This window comes from Struthio camelus, unplaced genomic scaffold, assembly GCF_040807025.1.
Source record: "Struthio camelus isolate bStrCam1 unplaced genomic scaffold, bStrCam1.hap1 HAP1_SCAFFOLD_102, whole genome shotgun sequence".
Classification (NCBI taxonomy): domain Eukaryota; kingdom Metazoa; phylum Chordata; class Aves; order Struthioniformes; family Struthionidae; genus Struthio; species Struthio camelus.
In genome coordinates this window covers 51,183-71,072 of record NW_027182697.1, presented here as the reverse complement: position 1 = coordinate 71,072, position 19,890 = coordinate 51,183, and the positions used below count along the sequence as shown (strand labels likewise).

The 19,890-nt window shown below is 66.6% G+C and overlaps 2 protein-coding genes across 12 annotated transcripts; both read right to left on the bottom strand.

Moving 5' to 3' along the window:
* Positions 1 to 671: 671 nt before the first annotated feature.
* LOC104143252 (ADP-ribosylhydrolase ARH1-like) lies at positions 672 to 11,639 on the bottom strand. 11 transcript variants are annotated; one of them, XM_068929376.1, is made up of 13 exons: positions 11,410 to 11,639; positions 10,227 to 10,980; positions 9,628 to 9,689; positions 7,752 to 9,099; positions 7,188 to 7,502; positions 7,008 to 7,108; positions 5,845 to 5,957; positions 4,218 to 4,631; positions 3,504 to 3,602; positions 3,318 to 3,423; positions 2,493 to 2,572; positions 2,073 to 2,253; positions 683 to 1,163 (listed from the first exon to the last, which is right to left on the bottom strand). In XM_068929376.1, the coding sequence occupies exons 8-13, from the start codon at positions 4,462 to 4,464 to the stop codon at positions 788 to 790; spliced, it is 1,089 nt and encodes a 362-aa protein (XP_068785477.1). In that variant the 5' UTR covers positions 4,465 to 4,631; positions 5,845 to 5,957; positions 7,008 to 7,108; positions 7,188 to 7,502; positions 7,752 to 9,099; positions 9,628 to 9,689; positions 10,227 to 10,980; positions 11,410 to 11,639; the 3' UTR covers positions 683 to 787. The 11 variants fall into 11 exon arrangements, with proteins under 11 accessions (XP_068785476.1, XP_068785475.1, XP_068785477.1 ...); XM_068929378.1 differs by lacking the exon at positions 7,008 to 7,108 and having other exon boundaries at positions 7,153 to 7,502; positions 7,752 to 8,175; positions 8,794 to 9,099; XM_068929377.1 differs by lacking the exon at positions 7,008 to 7,108 and having other exon boundaries at positions 7,153 to 7,502; positions 7,752 to 9,096.
* Positions 11,640 to 12,429: 790 nt separating this feature from the next.
* On the bottom strand, positions 12,430 to 19,418 carry KCNAB3 (potassium voltage-gated channel subfamily A regulatory beta subunit 3). Its single transcript, XM_068929386.1, has 14 exons — positions 19,383 to 19,418; positions 18,769 to 18,812; positions 18,131 to 18,168; positions 17,967 to 18,046; positions 17,698 to 17,742; positions 17,398 to 17,442; positions 17,150 to 17,193; positions 16,501 to 16,587; positions 15,845 to 15,930; positions 15,230 to 15,341; positions 14,826 to 14,905; positions 14,438 to 14,528; positions 13,820 to 13,908; positions 12,430 to 13,101 (listed from the first exon to the last, which is right to left on the bottom strand). Exons 1-14 carry the CDS (start codon positions 19,391 to 19,393, stop codon positions 13,024 to 13,026), a joined length of 930 nt encoding a protein of 309 aa, XP_068785487.1. The 5' UTR covers positions 19,394 to 19,418; the 3' UTR covers positions 12,430 to 13,023.
* Between the last annotated feature and the right edge of the window lie 472 nt (positions 19,419 to 19,890).

Genomic DNA, 19,890 nt, shown 5'->3' with positions numbered 1-19,890 from the left:
CGGCTCCCTCGTCCCTGCGCCGCCGGCGTCACCGTCCCCGGCGTCACCGCCACGGTGCGGCCACCAGCACGGCCGTGGTGGGTCACGGAGATGGCCACCATCATTGCCCCATGGTGACGGCCACCACTGTCGCGGCCACCAGTGAGGCCACAGCGGGATGAGCACTGGTGTCATGGCCACCAGCGAGGCATCCGTGGTGCTGGCCACCACCAGCCACGGCGGTGATTACGGTGACATCCACGGTGATGGCCACGAGCAGGGCCACGGTGACAGCCCTAGCGACGGCCACCAGGCACACTGCTGGCCCTGGCGCAGCTGGGGTGACGCTCATGGTGACGGCCACCAGCTACAGGCTCTGGCCCGGCCCTGATGGCCACTGTGACAGTGACAGTGGTGGCCAGAGCCGCAGTGTCACTCTAGAGGGCACCCCCTTGATGGAGGGACCGTGGCACGAGCTGGTGTCTTGGGGGTTGTTGGGGTGGTTTGGGGGCCCGTCTGGGGCTGGGTTTGGCTCCCGTTTCCGGGCCGTTTCGAGCCCTTTTTGGCTCCCCTTGGGTGGGGCCTTGCTAGGCCGCCTGGCCCGGGCGGGTCCCCAGGGGTGTCCCTTGGGGACAGGGTGCGGTGGGGGACACGACAGAGGGCCGTGAGCTCCGCCTCCTCCCCACTGGCTCTTTATTACCGCCGGCGCTCGTTAACGACCCCGCGTTCGTCACCCCCCCCCCCCCCGCCGGCCTCGTCCTCGCGGGCGCCGGCCTGGTGGCAGGACGAAGGGCCCAGGCGTCCGGGCTCAGCGGGGCCCCCCCCAGGCCAGGGCGTGGAGGCGGCGGGCGGCCTGCAGCAGGCGCTGGCGGTACTCGAGGCGGCGGTGCAGGCCGGGCGGGACGGGGGCCAGGCCGTGGCGCAGCCCCCAGAGGCCGGCGGCGATGGCGCCGGTGGAGTCGGAGTCGCCGCTGTGCAGGGCGCCGCGGGCGCAGAGCTCGGCCCAGCGGGGGCCGGCGGCCAGCAGCGCCTCCAGGGCCACCATGGGGGCGTCGTGGCCGCTGCGGCCGGCCCAGCCGCCCAGCGCCCAGGCCGCGTAGGCCGCGTCGCGCTCCGCCGGGTCGGCCAGCGGCGGCAGCCGGGCCGGGCCCTCGCCCTCCGCCAGCCCCCGCGACGCCAGGTACCTGCGGCGACACGGGGCGCGCCGGTGACGATGGGAACAACAGGGACACCTGTGACACTGGGGACACAACCGACACCAGGCACAACAGGGACGCTGGGGACACCAGGGACACCCGTGACAATGGGGACACCACTGACACCAGGGACGATGGGAACAGGGACACCTGTGACTCTGGGGACACAACCGACACCAGGCACAACAGGGACACTGGGGACAAGAGGGACACCCGTGACACTGGGGACACAACCGACACCAGGCACAACAGGGACGCTGGGGATGACCGGGCCACCAGGGACACCCCTGACACTGGGGATGATGGGAACAGGGACACCTGTGACACTGGGGACACAACCGACACCAGGCACAACAGGGACACTGGGGACGACCGGGACAACAGGGACACCCGTGACACTGGGGACACAACTGACGACGGGGACAATGGGAACAACAGGGACACCTGTGACACTGGGGACACAACCGACACCAGGCACAACAGGGACGCTGGGGACGACGGGGACACCAGGGACACTGGGGACACCACTGACGACGGGGACAATGGGAACAACAGGGACACTGGGCACAACAGGGACGCCCGTGACAATGGGGACACAACTCACAACAGGGATACCGGGGACTCAACTGACAATGGGGGACACAAGCAACACTGATGTTACCAAGGAGGCCAGTGACACCAGGGACACCGCAGCACGGCACAGTCGGGGCCATGGTGCCAGAGCCCTGGTGCCAGCGGAGCTCCCAGTACCACCAGTTCCCTCCCATTTCCCCCAGTGCTCCCCCAAGCCCCTCCCAGTACCTGGCCCAGGCCTCCCCGACAGGCTCCCAGTACCCCCCCCACCCCTCCCACTGCTCCCAGTACCCAACCCAGGCCTCCCTGACGGGCTCCCAGTACCTGGCCCAGGCCTCGCCGAAGGGCTCCCAGTGCTCCCAGTTCTCGGCGGCCGCTGGCGCCGTCCCCACGTACTCGCGGGCCAGCGGCAGCGTCTGGAGCAGGGCCCGGCCCCAGCGCTCGGGGGGGACCCCGCGGGCCCCCAGCGCCCCGAACAGGGCCACCGCCAGCGCCCCCAGGTAGCCTGCAGGGACACCGGCGTCACCCCGTGTCCCCTCAGGGGGCCCCACAGGCATTGAGGGACCCGGACAGGGCCACCACCACCCCCCCCCGGCACCTAGTGGGACACCAGCATCACCATGTCACTGTGTCACCCCCCCACACACACATCCCCATATCCCCTTGGACTCCTCAGGCACCAAGGAACTCAGACAGGGCCACCGCCACCCTCCCGTGTCCCTGCGTCCCCCCTGTGTCACCTACCTGTGGGGTGGTGGTGGGTCATGCGCCCGCTGTCCACGCTCACCTGGATCAGGGTGGGCAGGTCCTGCTCGTGGGGGTACCTGCGGGGGGGGGGGGGACAAGGGACAGTGTCCCCATGGCCGTGTCCTCACCTCCGTCATCCCATCGCTGTGTCCCCGTGTCCCCATCCTCCCCGTCCCCATCGTCCCACCTGTGTCCCATGTCCCCATCCCCATGTCCCCATCATCCCACCTGTGTCCCCACGTCATCTCCACCCTCCCCATCTCCGTGTCCTCGTCCCCATGTCCCCATCCCCATCATCCCACCTGTGTCCCCGCGTCATCTCCACCCTCCCCATCTCCGTGTCCTCATCCCCATGTCCCCATCCCCATCGTCCCACCTGTGTCCCCACGTCCCCATCTCCATCCTCCCCCTCTCCGTGTCGTCGTCCCCATGTCCCCATCCCCATCGTCCCACCTGTGTCCCCGCGTCCCCATCTCCATCCTCCCCATCTCCATGTCCTCGTCCCCATGTCCCCATCCCCATCGTCCCACCTGTGTCCCCACGTCCCCATCCCCATCGTCCCACCTGTGTCCCCACGTCCCCATCTCCATGTCCCCATCTCCATCGTCCCACCTGTGTCCCCGCGTCCCCATCTCCATCCTCCCCATCTCCACGACCCCGTCCCCATGTCCACACCTCCATCGTCCCACTCGTGTCCCCATGTCCCCGTTCCTGTGTCCCATGTGCCCTCACGTCCCTGTCTGTGTCCTCCAGGTGCCCTGTGTCCATGTCCCCCAGCCCCTCCATGCCCCCCATACCCCTCCATGTCCCCCCCGTCCCCACCGCAGGCCGATGGCCAGGCTGCGCATGGCGGCGCCGCAGCCGGTGCCGGTGGGGTTGAAGGGGATGTGGTAGCCGTCGGGCTCGCCGGGCCGCAGCTGCGAGGTGCCTGCGGGGACACATGGGGACGGTCACCACCGTGTCCCCCCCGCCCCGGGTTCCCCGTCCCCCCACGTCCCCGGCGCTCACCCAGGAGGCTGGTGGGTCCCGGCTTGCGGCCCTCCATGTCGCTCATGGCGGCCACGTAGCGGCGCGCCAGCTCCTGCAGCAGTGGCTCCCCGGCCAGGCCTGGGGGGGACAGGGGGGTCGAGGCTCCCCCAAAGCGGAGGGGGACCCCCCCAGCCCCCAAACTAGGGAGGGTGGGAGGGGGTCCCCCAAGTAGAAGGGTGGGGACCCCCAAAATGGGAAGTAGGAACCTCCACCCCCAAACTGGGGGCAACACCCCAAAATGGGTGGGGGGAACCTGGAAATGGGGAAGAGAGGACCCCTCCACACACACTCTCCCAACTGTGGCTGGGGGGGACCCCAATCCCCCCCCCAGACCCCCTCCGTGCACCCTGGGGTAAAGGGGGACCCCAACCCCCCCCCCCAGTGCCCCTGAGGTTACAAGGGTGACCCCAAACCTCCCCCAGGACCCCTCATCTGTGACCCCGGGGTACACTAGGGACCCCAAAACCCCCCCAGGACCCCCCCAGTGCTCCTGGTGGTACAAGGAAGGCCTCAACTCCCCCCAGGACCCCCCCCCCAGGGCACCTGAGGTTACAAAGGAGATCCCAAACCCCCCTCGCCCGGGACCCCTCATCTGTGACCCTGGGGTACACTAGGGACCCCAAAACCCCCCTGGGACCCCCTCCCCGTGCACCCTGGGGTACAAGGGGTCCCCGGGGTGGGCGGGGTGCTCACCGGTGGCCAGGCCCTCGGCGGTGGCCAGGTGCAGCACGGTGTCGTCGCTGACGGGCCACTCGGGGGGCTCGAGGCAGATGGCGTCCAGGCCGCCCAGGGCCTCCAGCTCGGCGGCGATGCGGGGCCCCGAGGTGCAGTACTCCCAGCGGCCCCCCCGGTAGCCCAGCGCGTCGCCCACCCCGCTCAGCACCATGGCCGCCTCGTAGGCCTCCACCGGCGGCACCCGGCCGGCGCCCGGCTCCGCCATGGCAGCGGCGGTGGCGGCCACCTCGGAGGCAGCTGGGGACGTCCGTCAGGGCCGCCGGGCGCCGGGCCAGCGCTGGCCGCTGGCCCTTAAAGAGGACCTCGGGGGCCACCAGCGACAGCGCCCAGGGTGTCAGGGTGCCGAGAGGCTGCGGGGAGCTCCAGGAAGGTCTGGGGGAGGGGGGGAAGTGCAGGGGAAGGAGGCTCAGGGGGTCCAGGATGGGCCCAAAGGAGCTTGGAGACCCCCAGGAGGCACCGAAAGAGGATCAGAGGGGTCCAGGTGGCACCAAGAGAGGCTTGGAGACCCCCAGGAAGCACCAAAAGGGGCTCCAGGAAGCCTAGGGAGGGCCAAAAGGGGCTCAGAGACCTCTGAGATGCCCCAAAAGGGGCTTGGGGGAACGTGGGATGGGTCAAAAGGGGTTTGGAGACCCCCAGGAGGCACCGAAAGGGGCTCAAGGGCTCCCAGAGGTGCTGACAGGGACTCGGACACATCTGAGGGGTCTCAGAGGGGCCAGGGAGGCACCAAGAAGGGCTTAGAGCCCCCCAGGAGGCACCGAAAGGGGCTCAAGGGCTCCCAGAGGTGCTGACAGGGACTCGGACACATCTGAGGGGTCTCAGAGGGGCCAGGGAGGCACCGAGAAGGGCTTAGAGCCCCCCAGGAGGCACTGAAAGGGGCTCGGGGAAGTCCAGAATCAACCAAAAGGGGCTCAGAGACCACCAGGATGCACCAAAAGGGGCTCAGAGGGGTCCCAGGCGCACCAACAAGCACACCAATTCCTTCAGAAATCCCCCCAAAAAACCAGCCAAGGGGCCCATCCAGCTCCTCCTTCCCCAAGCTCGTCCCCAACCCCCCTCCATGAGCCCCAGGGACCTCATGACAGTGGTGGTTTTGGGGCAACGCTCCTCTTTTCCCTCTTGCTTTTTGCCCCAGGACACCTCGCTTTGTTTTCTTTTTGGCCAAACACAAAAACAAACAAAACACGGATTTTGGGGCTGAAAACGAGCGCAGAACAACTCCGTCTTCGCCTCGAAGCTCCCACCAGGAGAGACGCCGCATAGCCAGGCTCGGAGAAGGTGGGAAGCGGGAGAAGGGCATTCCTGAGGGAAAATCTGCTCATGTTTTCCCTGGGATGCCCCTTTATTCACTAAAACGGGGCAGAAAAGTCCCATTTAACCCCGCACAGCGGCCGCAGGACGGGGCCCGTGCTCCGTTTTCATTTGCGCACGATGTTTTAACTCCTCGACGGGCCAGAAGGGAGCTGCCGGCGTGGAGCAGCATCGCTCCGAGGCCGGATTCTCCTCAAATAACCCCAAAGCCGCCAACGGCGACGGCGCTAACAGGCTTAAAAAGGGCTTTAAGCCACTTTGTGGCGATAAATCCCACCTCTCCGCTGGCGGGACCAACCGCTGGGTGCGAATCCGGCTTTTTTCAGCAGCCCTTTAGACCAAAGAAGAGGTCGTCTCCATATGGAACGAGCAGCTGGGGTCCGCTTCCGCCTAAAAACGCCAGAAAAGGGACAAAATAAGCATTTTGCAGCAGGCAGCGAGCAGTTAACGCTCATCCTGCATTTTTTCCCCCCACCCTGATATCCCCCCCCCCTTAATTACTGGGCCCATTAAGGAAGCCGCTGCATTGCCTCGAGCCAGCGAGGGGGCAAGGACGCCTCAGCACCAGACGGCCGAGCGCTCCAGTTTTTTTTCCGGCCGAAATTACGCAATCCCAGCTGCGATCTTGCAGCCGTCGCGCTATTAAATGGTTTAAAAAAAGCCAGAGTTGTTCAGCCGCTTCGAGCGCCCGGAGCAGGCGCTCCGGAATTGCAGTGTTCCCGGTTATAATTAGCGACAGAATTGTGTTTTTTTTTTTCCCTTCCTCCCTTTCACTAAACCCATCTTTTTTCAGCTAATATTTTTGTTCGCTCCCACTGTTTCCCTAAATGTCACTATTGACGGGTAAAATTCCTGCACGTCCCCTTCCGCAAGCAAGCGGCTCAATAGGTGAATACCAAGTTTTCCGGCTCGCTGCCAATTTGGAAGAGGGAGAAAACGATTCATTGCCAACTTTCAGCACTTTTTGGGGAGGTGAAAAGAGAAGACAGCAGCAGCTCCAAAACGTTTCATCCTTCCTCAATCGGGTTTGGGGTCTAAAGAGAGATTTTTGGATCATTTCAAGCAAAACGTAAATCTTCGAGGAGAAATTTTTGAAATATTTGGGGTGTTTTGGGAGTGAGGGAAGGGGGAGAAAAAAAAGGCTGAGTAGACTTTTTTCTTCCCAAAAAGCAAACTTTTGGGGAGGTCAGTGCGACTTTGTGAAACACTCGAGGTACAAGAATGTGGATTTTTTTTCCTTCCTCCTCCCCCAAGTCGGGGGGGGCCCCTCTAGCACAAAAACGCTGCTTTTTTGGGGGAAGAAACCTGCTTACGTCTGCTTGGCAGAATGAGGCCTCGACCGCTATTGGCATATAAATAACCCTGCCAGAAATAACATCCCGAGGAAGAGAAATGAGCAAAAAGAATAAAAAAAATAAAAAACCACACACAGAAGGTGACCTTTTTTTTTTTTCCCCCTTCTCTGCCTGGTTTCCACTTCTCCGCTAGATGGCGTGGAGCGGCCGCGCCGTCACCTGCTCCTTCGACTCGATTTTTCCAGCCTGGAAAGAGGCAAGATTCAGCCCAAACTTCCCGTCCCAAATACCTTAAAAACTTCCCCAAAACAAGAGGGTGAGTTACAGCAGCGGCGAGATCTCGATCCGACGAGGTGGCCGCGATGGCAGAGCAAAAAGGCCCAAAAGGAGAAAGCGGCCGGGCCAAGCATGAAACACCGGCCAGAGCAGAAACGATCCCAGATCCGTGAGGACGATGACGACGGTGGGGTGCTGGCGAGCGGAGGTTTGCCACGAAGAGAGAAACGTCACAGCGGATTCACGCCGCCTTAGCCAAAGCGGGCCGGGACGAGCGCCGGTGCCGCTCATGCCTGGTGGCAAACGAGCCGGGAGAGCGGTGGGCCGGCTGGCTTTTTTTTTTTTTTTCCAGATCTCCTCCAGGCTAGAAATAATCAAATAAATCCAAGAAATACGACAGCTGAGGTTGCGTGCATTAACCAAACGCCTTCTTTCAGCGCAGCGGGGAAGGGGAAGGGCAGCCTGGCCCGAGGAGGCCTCTGGCCCGCGTGACATGAGGCCGCACCGGTCCCCCGCAGCCGCTTAATCCCCCCAAGCAGCGTCCCGCTGATCCGACCGGCGCGGCTTTTCTTACGCAACGGCATTAAGCCCGCAAGCCGGCGATTGAAAGCACCTTTTCACGCCGGTGCTGTGCGGGGCCAAGCACCTCGCCGCAGGAATTTAAGGCGCCCGGTTGCTTTCGGCAGGGATGAGGGAGTTTTGTTTTCTTTTCTCTTTTCTCCCAAAAAGTTTGTATCGGGGCCATGCCAAAAATACCCTGGTTTTACAGCTGGCGCCTGCAGGATGTGGCTGGGGCGCCCTCGTTTCACTGTGTGCCGCGTCAAGGTTCATTTCGGGAGAGCCAAACCGGAGTCCGACCTGCCTTGCTGGGGCAGAGGAGGGAGAGCTGTGAGGTTCCCTCCCCCACCGAGCCCTAATTCCCTTTGTATCTTACCCAAAACAGGCTGCAAAGCTGCTCAAGAACGCGGCCGAGATCAAAGGCGGCGGCACACGGCGCTATGGGAAGAGCCGAGCTGAAGTCAGAGGGGGTTTGGGGCCTGCAAAGAGAGGTTTGCTGGCTAAAAACGTGGAGTTTTTAAAGCAAAAAGATGCTATGAGCTCTTTTTTCCCCTCTCGCCTGCAGCACTGTCCCTCAATCCCATCTGTCTGGGCGCAGGGTGATGCAAATCAAGGCTGTTTTTTGCCTTTTCCGCCTCATTTCTCCCTTGCAGATCCCCATATTTTTTTATATCTGTTTTGCACGAGCCACGATCACCACTAGTGTGAAAATCGCCCATTTTACCCCCGTTTTACACCCCGTCTTCCATCACTCATTGCTATTATGAGGAAAAAGGGGGCTTGGCAGGATCTTTGAGCTATTCCTGCCGGTGGTCATTCCCTATTGGGACAGCACCCGGACTGGGCTGATCCTCTCATTTCTCTCCCCAGCCGGAAGCAGGGTAGTTTTTTTTTCCTTTTTCCTGTTTTTTTTCCCAGCCTTTTGTGGCCAGGGGAACTACCGGCTCCGTTTTTGGGCAACCGGGAGGGAGACGAAGGCTCAGGGACTCAGAGACCGGCCTCCCTCGGCCTAAACCACACCGCAAACAGAGCGGCCCCCCGCACACTCGTTTTGCTCCATTTTAAAACCAAAAAAACTCAGCGTTCTCGCAGCTCGCCTATTTTTATCGCCGGGTTTTGCAGCAAAGACGTGCAAACGAGGATATTGGCCCAGAAAGAAAAGCGAAAAGCGCTGCCTAGGCTCTCAGCAGCGCAGCTCGGCAGGGCAACTCCTTCAGCAGCGATTCGCAGGAAAACGAAGGGGATTTGAGTGAAAGCGGAGTCTCTCTCATTCCCGTTTCGGAGAAATTCCCTCCTGAAAACGTGGCAGTGGCACCCGGCGCTGCCTCGGGGCCGGGAGGGCTGAACCGCAGCGATAGTCAGCTCATCCCGCCGCGCTCCGCAGTCGCCCAGCATAATCCCTGCTAATAGAGAAACATTCCTGAGCAAGCAGTGCGTTTTAAGGCAGAATAACCACAATCCGGGAGCCCAAGCAGGGGATCCCCCACCCCCCACGTGCCTCTCGTTAGTGCCAACGAGCTGCAATGGCTGGGTAATTTGCAGCTGCAGCATTAGGCAGGATTAATTGCTCATTAATTCGGCTGGTGAAACCCCAATTAGCTCGATAAACCCCCAGCGGCACGATAAGACAAGCAGCGACGGGCGCAAAAAGGGACCCAATGGGGTCCCGATGCACTGTAACGCCCTGACTGTCCCCCAGGATGCCCAAAACCTCTCAATCTTCCTCCCCGGGCCCCGTTTTGGGGCATTTCTGCAGTTTCACTTTCGCAAGATGAGCCAGCCAGATACAAAATATAACCATTCCCATTTTCCAGGACTTTGCCCCGATTTTTCCAGAGAAGCCTGCGGACAGCAGGACATGCTATCCTGGACCTATCCCCCATCCAAATTGGGTGTTCTTTTCTGTGCAAAAAATAAGGAAAAACTGGTACCTCCGAAAGGATCCAGATGGCCAAGGTGGGACCAGCTCGAGCACCTCATTTCCCTGCTTCGGCTGTAAAAAAAAAAAAAAAAAAAAAAAAAAGGATATATATAAATACACATATAGGGAGGTTAGCAGGTTGTGAAGCAAAAAAATCACATGTTCAGGACAGGTGCTTTCCTCCTTCTCCAGGAGGAATTTTAGGTCATTTGGGGAGGATTTGAGCCCAAATACCCAAGCTGGGAACAAGATGGGGGTGGCAGCCATCATCCCCAGTTCCCTCCCTGGGAGCACCCCCATGGGGAGGGAAACCAGGCACAGGTGGTTGTTTTCGGATAAAAGGGTAAAAAAAACACTTTCAAACAAGCTGTTTCAGTCCAAGGGGGTGGGCGACTGCAGGCCCTTTTGATTAATTTGTGCCAAAATAAGGAGCTGGCTGAAAAGCAGCCCCAAATCCCCCCAAGACAGGCAACTCCAGGGTTCGCTTTTAAGCAGAGGAATTGGCACAGGGAGCCCAAAGCTGCCAAGATTTCAATTAATTACTGGGTTAATTATATCTAGACTTTGCTCAAGCATCTCGTTAGCCTTTCAAGGCTAAATAACAGTGACCTGAAGCCCCGGGGAGCAGTCCAGCACTCCAGAGACATCGTGATTCATTTTCCCCACCACCGTCACGTTTGTGGATTAAATCCAGTGTAGGTTTCTAGGGCTCGAAGCAGTTTTGGCTTTGAGCGAAAAAAAAGCTCAAGGAAAACACCTGAATAACCCAGTTTGGTGTTTTTAGCTTTAATAAACAGTCAGAGAGGACATGAGACAGAGGCAGCCCTCCTTGCGAAGCGGTTCACTCGTGTTGCAGTAGCTACAGGACCAAAAGACGGCTTTTTGCGGGAAAAGCACGGGCTGGAGGCCAAGGAGAAGAGGGAGGCGGACGACGTGGAGAAGCCGCGACGCCGAGCTGCCAGCCCCGAACGGAGCCAGAGCTCTCGTCACCAGAACGACGTTAAAACGGTCTTTTCCCTCCTGGATCGTTACGGGGGGAACGGACGAGGGCAAGCGCCGGCACGTCACGTCGCGAGGCCGTTCAGGAGGGCGGAGGGGCGAAGCGGGAGGAAACGCCGCCTCCGCCGTCTGACAGGACGCGATGGATCCGGCTCACGTCCCGGCCGGGAGGGAAGGAAGGCAGGACGACGGGCCGCCCTGCCCGCCAGCAAGGCGACGTGGTGGCAGCTCCCGGAGGCTGAGAACAGGGCACCATGCTGCAGCCGTTTCCAGGTCCCGGCGGAGCCACCCGCTCGTTCCAGGCGTCCACACGTGACGATGCCGCAGCCCTCCGGGGCTAAACCTCACCTTTCCGGACCGTGAGCTGAGGAGAAAAGCGTCAACGAGTTGAGCAAGAGCGGCGGCGCAGCGTTTCCGCGGCCAAACGCCGCGTTTTAGGGGTTGCCAGCTTCTCCCGGCCGGCGGAGATGGAGAAAACGCGCCCGCCACGCGCCGTTTGGGTGCCGCAGGGGCTCGAGTCACGGCCGCCACCCTGAAGGAGGCGGCGGGAGGGGGCACAGCAGGGACTGTCCAAGCAAAGGGGGGGCCACACAGGGGCACGTTGGGGGCGACCGTTTGGATGGGAAACGCCTGGCAGCTGGGTGGGAGGGGGTGAGACCGTTTGGGCAGGAAACGCGCCTCAGCCGCTGCCCGCGACCGTTTGGGCGGGAAACGCGCCTCAGCCGCGACCGTTAGGGCGTGAGGGGAGGGTGGAGGAGAAAGGTGCGCGCGCCGCGGGCGGGAAAATACTCACGACTGATTGGCTGGCGCCGGCGCGCGGCGGCAGCGCGGCGGCCAATGAGGAAGCGCGCCAGGGCGCGCCACCACGGCGATTGGCCGCCGGGCGCCGGCACGTCATCGGGCGCCAGGGGGGAGGGGGGCGGCGGGCGGGCGGCGAGGCGGTGCCAGAGCTCGGCGTCGACGGGCGGCAGCGGACGGTGGCGGCGGCGGCGCAGCGGGGTGACGGCGCGGCAGAAGGGGCAGGTGAGGCGGCCGCCGCGGGCCAGGCGCCGAGCGCAGGCGGTGCAGAGCGCGTGGCGGCAGCGCCCCGCCGTTGTCGTCGCCGCCGCCGCCATCAGCCCGGCGGCGCCGCCCCCGAGGCGGCGGGGCGCCCGGCCGCCGCGGTCGTAGGGCAGGCGGCAGACGCCGCACTCCAGCCCGTCCTCACCCTCCTCCTTCTCCTCGCCCATTTCCTGTCCCCCCCCGGGGGCGGCATGCGGCCGCCTCATATAGGCGCCGCCGCCCCGCCCCCGTCGTTGGCGAGGACGGGAGCCGCCTAGGGACAAACCTCGCCCTCCCTCCTCCCTCTCTCTCAGGGGGAGTGCGCGGGGCGGGGCCGGACGCTTGAAGGGGTGGGGGAGGGGTACGGGCTCCCCGGACGCCTGGGTCCCCGCTCTCCCTCCCCCACTTTGCCCTCGGGGACCCAGGCGTCCGGGTTGCCCCCGCCCCGCACGTGCCTTTCCCACGCCGTCCGCCTGTGTCACGTCCTGTTGACGAAGGAAGGCCTGCCCCGGCGCCTGGGTCCCTCCCACGTCAGCCAAGGGCGTTGGTGTGCCCCGAAACTCCCCAAAACGGGGAGGCCCAGCCCTGCTGCCAACCCCCTCCCCCCTCAGGGCCCTACGGGGGGGCCTGTGCCCTCCCCCACCCTTGGGGTCCAGGTGTCCTTGCTCTTCCCCCGCCCCACTCCCCCACATTGCCCTCGCCTCTCCCGCCCCCCCCCCCAGATGCCTGGGTCCCCCCTGCCCCCCAGGAATGAGTCTGTGACACCCCCAAGTCGGAAAAAAACACTTTATTTCCACCCCCGGCATGGGGGGAGGGGGAGAGGGAAGGGGCTTTGCCCCTCCCCCACTTGGAAGCACTGCGATTAGTGTGGGGGAGGGGTGAGATGGGTGGGGAGGGGCTTAAAGTGCCCCCACCCCTAGTTATTGCTCTCGACAGACATGGCTCTAGGTCCGGGGGTGGGAACAGGGGACCCCTGAGGCAGCAGAGGGGTGAGGTGCAAGGCATTGTGGGAAGGTGGGAGGGGCAATTCCAATGGGGGAGGGGGGAAGACTTGCTGGCTCAGTCCTTCCCCTCCCCCAGTCCCTGATTGGGGAGCTGAATTAGGAGGGGAAAATTTAAAAAGTGAGGAAAAGGGGGGTACGAGGGGGTGCCCCCGGCGGGGCCCCACCCCCGGCCCAGCTCTGATGAGGCCCCGCTAATGAGATGTGACAATTAATCTAGTTGGAAGCTCCCTCCCCCCTAATACAGCACAGAGAGACTCTGGCCCTTTAAATGGGGCAGAGCTGCATTGGAGGGGCGGAGCCAGCAGCCAGCCAATGGTGGGGCAGATGGGCATGAGGCAGCCAATGGGGTGCAGGGGCGGGGCTTAGGCCCGGGGCTCCTTCTTGGGGCCCAGCAGGGCCTCGAGCTCCTGCAGCACCGGGGGGGTGAGGTGGGGCAGCACCTGCAGGGGGAGGGGTGCGTCACCCCGGGACCCAGGCGTCCGGGCGCCCCCCACCCCTGGGGACCCAGGCATCTGGCTGCCCCACTCCCCAGAGACCCAGGTGTCCAGGTGCCACCTCCCCATCCCCCAGGGGCCCAGGCGTCCGGGCCCCACCCATCCCCAGGGACCCAGGTATCAGGGCACCCCCACCCCACAGGGACCCAGGCATCCGGGGGACCCAGGCGTCCGGGCTCCCCTGCCCCCTCTCTGGGGTCCCAGCTGGCTGGGCTCTCCTGCTCCACGCCCCCCGGGGTCCCAGGCATCCAGGGGCCCCCCATTTCCCTGGGGACCCAGGTCTCTGGGTGCCCCCCCCTCCGAGGGACCCAGGTGTCCAGGTGCTCCCCCGCCCCCCTGGGGGGCCCCCCATCTCCCTGGGGACCCAGGTCTCTGGGTGCCCCCCCCTCCGAGGGACCCAGGTGTCCAGGTACTCCCCCACCCCCCCCGGGGGCCCAGGTGTCCGGGGCCTACCATCTCCCTGGGGACCCAGGTCTCTGGGTGCCCCCCCCTCCGAGGGACCCAGATGTCCAGGTGCTCCCCCACCCCCCCCCGGGGGCCCAGGTGTCTGGGGGCCCCCCATCTCCCTGGGGACCCAGGTCTCTGGGTGCCCCCCCCTCCGAGGGACCCAGGTATCCAGGTGCTCCCCTGCCCCCCGGGGGCCCAGGCGTCCGGCCCCCCCCACCTGCAGGGCTCCCAGGTTCTCCAGCAGCTGCTGGGGGCTGGTGGCCGCCAGGAGGACGGAGCTGACGCCCTCCGCGCGCAGGCTCCAGGCTGGGGACGGGGACATGGTGGCGCCGCGCTCCGTCACCCCCCCTCCCCGTCACCCCCCCACGTCCCGCCACGTCCCCTGCGCCCCTCCTTGTGTCCCCCCTCTCCCATCATGCCACCCCACGTCCCCTTGTGTCACCCTTATCCCTGCCACCCCTGTCCCTCCATCTCCTTGTGTCCCCATGTCCCCCTGTGTCCTCTTGTGTCCCTCTGTGTCCCCTCGCTGGTGGCCAGCTGTGGCACAGCAGCCCCTGGGTCCCCGCTGTGTCCCTCCTGTCCCCCCGTGTCCCCCCTACGTCCCTGCTGTCCCCGTGTCCACCCCGTGTCCCCCCCCGTGTCCGCTCACCGATGGCCAGCTGTGGCACGGAGCAGCCCCCGTGTCCCCCCTACGTCCCCGCTGTCCCCGTGTCCCCCCCGTGTCCCCCCCGTGTCCCCTCACCGATGGCCAGCTGTGGCACGGAGCAGCCCCCGTGTCCCCCCTACGTCCCTGCTGTCCCCGTGTCCCCCCCGTGTCCCCCCCGTGTCCCCTCACCGATGGCCAGCTGTGGCACGGAGCAGCCCAGGCGCTGGGCCAGCGGCTGCAGCTCCGGCGCCTGCTGCCGGCACCCGGCCTCGCTCGGGCCCTGGGGACACGGGGGAGAGGGGGACAGGGTGACATGGGGGGGACGGGGTGACATGGGGGGGGACAGGGGGTGAGAGGCATGTGGGGGACACGGGAACGAGCTTGGACACGGGGCTGTGGGGTGACAGGGCAGCTGTGGGGCAGGGAGAGGCAGGAGGTGGCTGAGGGGCGGGGGTGGCCGTGGGGCGGAGCGTCCTACCTTGTGGCAGGCACCGTGGGGCAGGGGGTGTCCCTGTCGTGGGGCAGGGGGGCCGGCCGTGGGGCGGTGGGGGGGCGGCCGTGGGGCGGAGCGTCCTACCTTGTGGCGGGCGCCGTGGGGCAGGGGCTCGTCGTGGTCGAGGCCGGCAGCCAGCGGGGACCAGGTGACGGTGCCCAGCCCTGCGCGACCCACGCGTCACCCCCGCCCCACGGTGGCCCCACGGCCCCCCCAGCACCTGCCCCACAGCTCACCCCCAGCCCCTGTCCCCCAAACCCCCTGGCGTCTGCCCCATGGCTGCCCCCCAGCTCTGTCCCCTGGCCCCAGCACCCACCCCACAGCCCCCCAGCTCTGCCCCATGGCCCCCCCCGGCCCCCCCCCAGTGCCTGCCCCACAGCCACCCCCCAGCTGCCAGCCCTGCAGGGCCTATGCCCGGGTGCCCCCCCCCGCCCTGTAAGTTCCCCCACCAAGCAGGCCCCCCCCACCCATGGGTGCCCCCCCCGCACCGATCTGCCGGTGGAGGCGGGGCAGCGCCGGGGGCCGCTCGCGGGCTGGCAGGGGGGCGCGCTGGCACACCGGGGCCACCAGGTTGCACTGCCGGGCCACCGCGAAGGCCTCCTGGGGGGGGGACAGTGCTGTCACCTCCCCGTCCCCCCCCCGCCCCGCCACCGCGAAGGCCTCCTGGGGGGGGACAGTGCTGTCACCTCCCCGTCCCCCCCCCGCCACCGCGAAGGCCTCCTGGGGGGGGACAGTGCTGTCACCTCCCCGTCCCCCCCCCACCACCGCGAAGGCCTCCTGGGGGGGGGACAGTGCTGTCACCTCCCCGTCCCCCCCCCCCGCCACCGCGAAGGCCTCCTGGGGGGGGATGGCACCATCACCTCCCTATCCCCCCCCGCCACTGCAAAGGCTTCCTGGGCGTCACCGTGAGGGACCGTCCCCGTGTCCCCCCCGTGTCCCTCCCCATGTCCCCCTGTGGGTGTCACTGCAAGGGGCCGTCCCCATGTCCCCCCGCGGGTGTCACCGTGAGGGACCGTCCCCATGTCCCCCCCCGTGTCCCTCCCCGTGTCCCCCCGCGGGTATCACCGCAAGGGGCCGTCCCCGCGTCCCCCCCGCGCCCCCACCATGATCTCGGCGGCGCTCCAGCGCGCCGTGCCCCAGTAGAGCGCCAGCCCCTGGTTGATGACGTCGGTCATGGCGCGCACCAGCTCTGGGGGGACACGGGGGCACCCGCGTCACCCCGGGGCCACCCACGCGGCGTTCACTCTGAAACCTACTGAGGGCAGCCCCGGGGGGCGGGGCCTGTGGGATGGCACGAGGGCCTGGGTAGGGGCTATGGGGTGCCGTAGGGATTGGGGGGTTGGGGGTGGTGTGGGAGATCCCTGGGGGCTCTGGGGGGGGCCATAGGGACTATAGGGGGTCTGGGTAGCTTATGGGGGGTCTGGGAGGCATAGGGGGTCTAGGGGGCCCTTGGGTGCTATGGGGGGTCTGGGGGGGCCCATGGGGGGCACGGGGGGTGGGAGACTCATGGGGTGGGTGCCCTGTGGGGCGGCGGCAGCGCTATGGGGCAGCCCAGTGGGGTGGGTGTCCTGGGAGGGCCCCCTGGGTGCCACGAGGGAGGGCGGGGCTTGAGGGTGGGGATGTGGGAGGGGCCTCTGGGTGGGAGGGGCCAGGGTGAGGGGCAGGGCTTGGGTAGAGGTGGGAGGGGCTCGGGGCAGCAGGAGAAGGGGCGGGAGCTTCCTGCTGGGGGGTGGGGCCCACGGGAGGGGGCGGGGCCTACCTTCCATGGGGGCGGGGCCCTGGGGGCGGCCGGCGAAGACGACGTCCACGTAGTCGAGCTGCAGCCGCCGGAGGGAGCCCTGGAGGCCTGGGGCACCCGAGCGAGCCCTGACCCACGGCGTCCTGCCCCACGGCGTCCCCGTGCCTGCCCCATGGCGTCCTGCCCCACGGCGTCCCCAGGGCCCCACACCCACCCCACCGCATCCTGCCCCACTGCACCCTGGCAGCCCTGGGGCCCCACGCCCGCCCCACTGCATCCTGCCCCACAGCGGCCCCGGGCCTCACACCTGCCCCATGGTATCCTGCCCCACAGCATTGCCAGGCCCCGCACCTGCCCCACAGCATCCCCAGGCCCCTGCCCACCGTACGGCCACCCCACCACATCCCTGGGCCCCGCACTGCCCCACGGCTGCCCCATGGCGTCCCTGGAGCTCTGCACCTGCCCCATGGCTGCCCCATGGTACTGGCCCCACGGCTGCCCCGCAGTGCTGCGCCACGGCGCCCCTGCCTCGAGGCCCTTCCCAAACCCATGGCCACCCTGCACCACTGCCCCACACCCAGGCTGACCCCTCGGCCACCCTACACATGCCCCTCTGCCCCACGGTGGCACCAGCCCCATGGCGCCCAGCCCCCCCCCCCGCCGCACTCACCCTCCACGACGTGTTTCCGCGACAGCCCCCGCTCGGCCTCAGCCCTCGGTCGGGAGAGACGGCGTCAGCCCCACGGTGTCCTGCCCCACAGCGCCCAGTCCCCCCCAACAGCACCCAGCTCCTCCTGCCCCATGGACCCCCCCCCACAGCCCCACAGCATCTACCCCATGGTCCCCCTGCCCCATGGTGCCAGCCCCACACCCTGCCCCATGGCCCCCTCCGCACCCTGGTGCATGCTGGGTACTCACGGGCCCCCCCAGCAGACCCTGGTGGTGACGACGTAGCTGGAGCGTCTGGGGGTGGGAAGGGGGGGTCAGGAGGCAGCACCCACAGGTGTTCCCACCCCACAGAGACCCCCCTCAGCACCCAGGGGTGCCCTCACCCCACAGAGACACCCCCCCACACACAGCACCCTGAGGCACCCCCCAGCACCCATCATGCCCCACACTAGGCTCCCCCCAGCACCCCAGGGTGCCCCCCCCAGGTCCCTAGTGCCTCTCCACAGCCCCCCAGTGACCCCCCCCCCAGACCCCTGCACCCCTTCCCACCTCCAGCCTTTGCTCTTGAGGGCGTCGCCCAGCACCTTCTCCGCCCTGCGGGGACACGGTGTCACTGGGGCCCGGACGCCTGGGCTCCCCGGAGCAGAGCCCCGGACGCCTGGGTCCCTCCCATCATGGGGGCTCCTGGCCGTCCGGGTCCCTAGGTGATTGGGGGGGGGCGCTCCTGGCTGCCCGGGCCCCCCACCCCACCATGAGGCGCTCTCAGACACCTGCCCCCCCCCCAGCAGGGTGCTCCTGGACGCCTGGGCCCCACGTACCTGCCCGGGGCGCAGCCGCCGGCGGTGTCGAAGAGGTTCACGCCGTGCTCGAAGGCGACGCTCAGGAGCCCCCCGGCCGCCTGCGCAAATGGGGTGAGAGTCTGGGGGGGGGGGGGGCAAAAACTGTCGGGAGGGGGAACTGCCCCAAGGTGGGGGGAACTCACCTCCTCGGAGACGTCAGCCCCGAACGTCCCCCCGGTGCCTGTGGGGAAGAGCAGAGCCACGCTGCTGCTGCCGCCTGCCCCCCTGGTGCCCCCCACGGCCCCATAACTGCCCCAGTTCCCCCTGCAACTGCCCCCACGGCCGCATAACTGCCCCCTATGGCTCCATAACTGCCCCAGGCCCACTGTAACTGGTTTCTATGGCCTCATAACTGTCCCAGGTCCCCTCTAACTGCTCCCTATGGTCCCATAGCTGCCCCAGCCCCCCCATAACTGCCACCTACAGCCCCATAACTGCCCCAGCCCCCCATAACTGCTCTCTATGGCTCCGTAACTGCCCCAGGTCCTCTCTAACTGCCTCCTACAGCCCCATAACTGCCCCAGCCCCCCCAATAACTGCCTCCTATGACCCCATAACTGCCCCAGCCCCCCCATAACTGCCACCTACAGCCCCATAACTGCCCCAGCCCCCCCAATAACTGCCTCCTATGACCCCATAACTGCCCCAGCCCCCCCATAACTGCCACCTACAGCCCCATAACTGCCCCAGCCCCCCATGGCTGCCCCTCACTGCTCCACAACTGCCCCCTGCTGCCCCATAACTACCTCAACTTCCCCCCCCAGCTGCCCCCCTGGCTCACCCAGCCCCAGGCAGGACACCCGCAGGCCGCACTTGCCCAGGGCCCTGTGGGAGCGGCAGCAGCCTCAGCGCCCCCGGACGCCTGGGCCCCGGGGAGCTGTGCGTGGGGACCCAGGAGTCAGGGACGCTCCCTCCTCCCCCCCCAGGGGCTCAGGTGTCTGGGACCCCCCCCCCAAACGGATGCAGGTGTCTGGGATTCCCTCCCTTTCTCCAAAGGACACGTGAGTCTAGGACCCCCTCCCCACCCCCAAGGGACCCAGGAGCCCGGGACCCACCAATCCCCAAGGGGCCCAGGAGCCCGGGACACCCCAAGGCCCCCCCCCAAGGGATCCAGGTGTCTGGGACCCCCCCCCCCAAGGGGCCCAGGAGCTCGGGACACCCCATGCCCCCACCAAGGGACCCAGGCATCCGGGACCCCCCAATCCCCAAGGGACCCAGGAGCTCGGGACACCCCATGCCTCCCCCCCAAGGGATCCAGGTGTCTGGGACCCCCCCCACCCCCAAGGGGCCCAGGAGCCCGGGACACCCCATGCCCCCACCAAGGGACCCAGGTGTCCGGGACCCTCCCACCCCCCAAGGGGCCCAGGAGTCCGGGCTCCGCTCCCCACCCCGTACCGGTACTTCATGCCGGGGCTGCCGCCGCCGCCACCCCCCGGGGACCCCCTGGGTGGGGCCGCGCTCCCCCCCGCGGCGGCGCCGCGCGCCCCGCCCCCCGGCGCCCCCCCGCGCGGCGCCACGCGTGCCCCTCCCCGCGCCGCCCCTCCCGCGCCGCCGCCCCCCCCCGCGCCGCCCGGCCGCTCCTCGGCGCCGCGGCCGCGCAGGCTCGGCTCAGTGCAGGCAATGGAGACCTGCATGGGGCCCAGGCGGCCGGGGGGGGCGGGGGGGCCGGGGCCCAGGCGGCCGGGGGGGGCGGGGGCCCAGGCGGGGGCGGGGGGCTCAGGGGACCCGGGCAGCTGGGAGGTGCTCCGAAGGACCCAGGCGGCCGGGAGATGTTCAGAGAGGACCCAGGCGTCCGAGCAATGCTCCGAAGAACCCGGGCGTCCGGGAGATGCTCAGAGAGGACCCAGGCGTCCGGGAGATGTTCAGAGAGGACCCAGGCGTCCGGGAGATGCTCAGAGAGGAC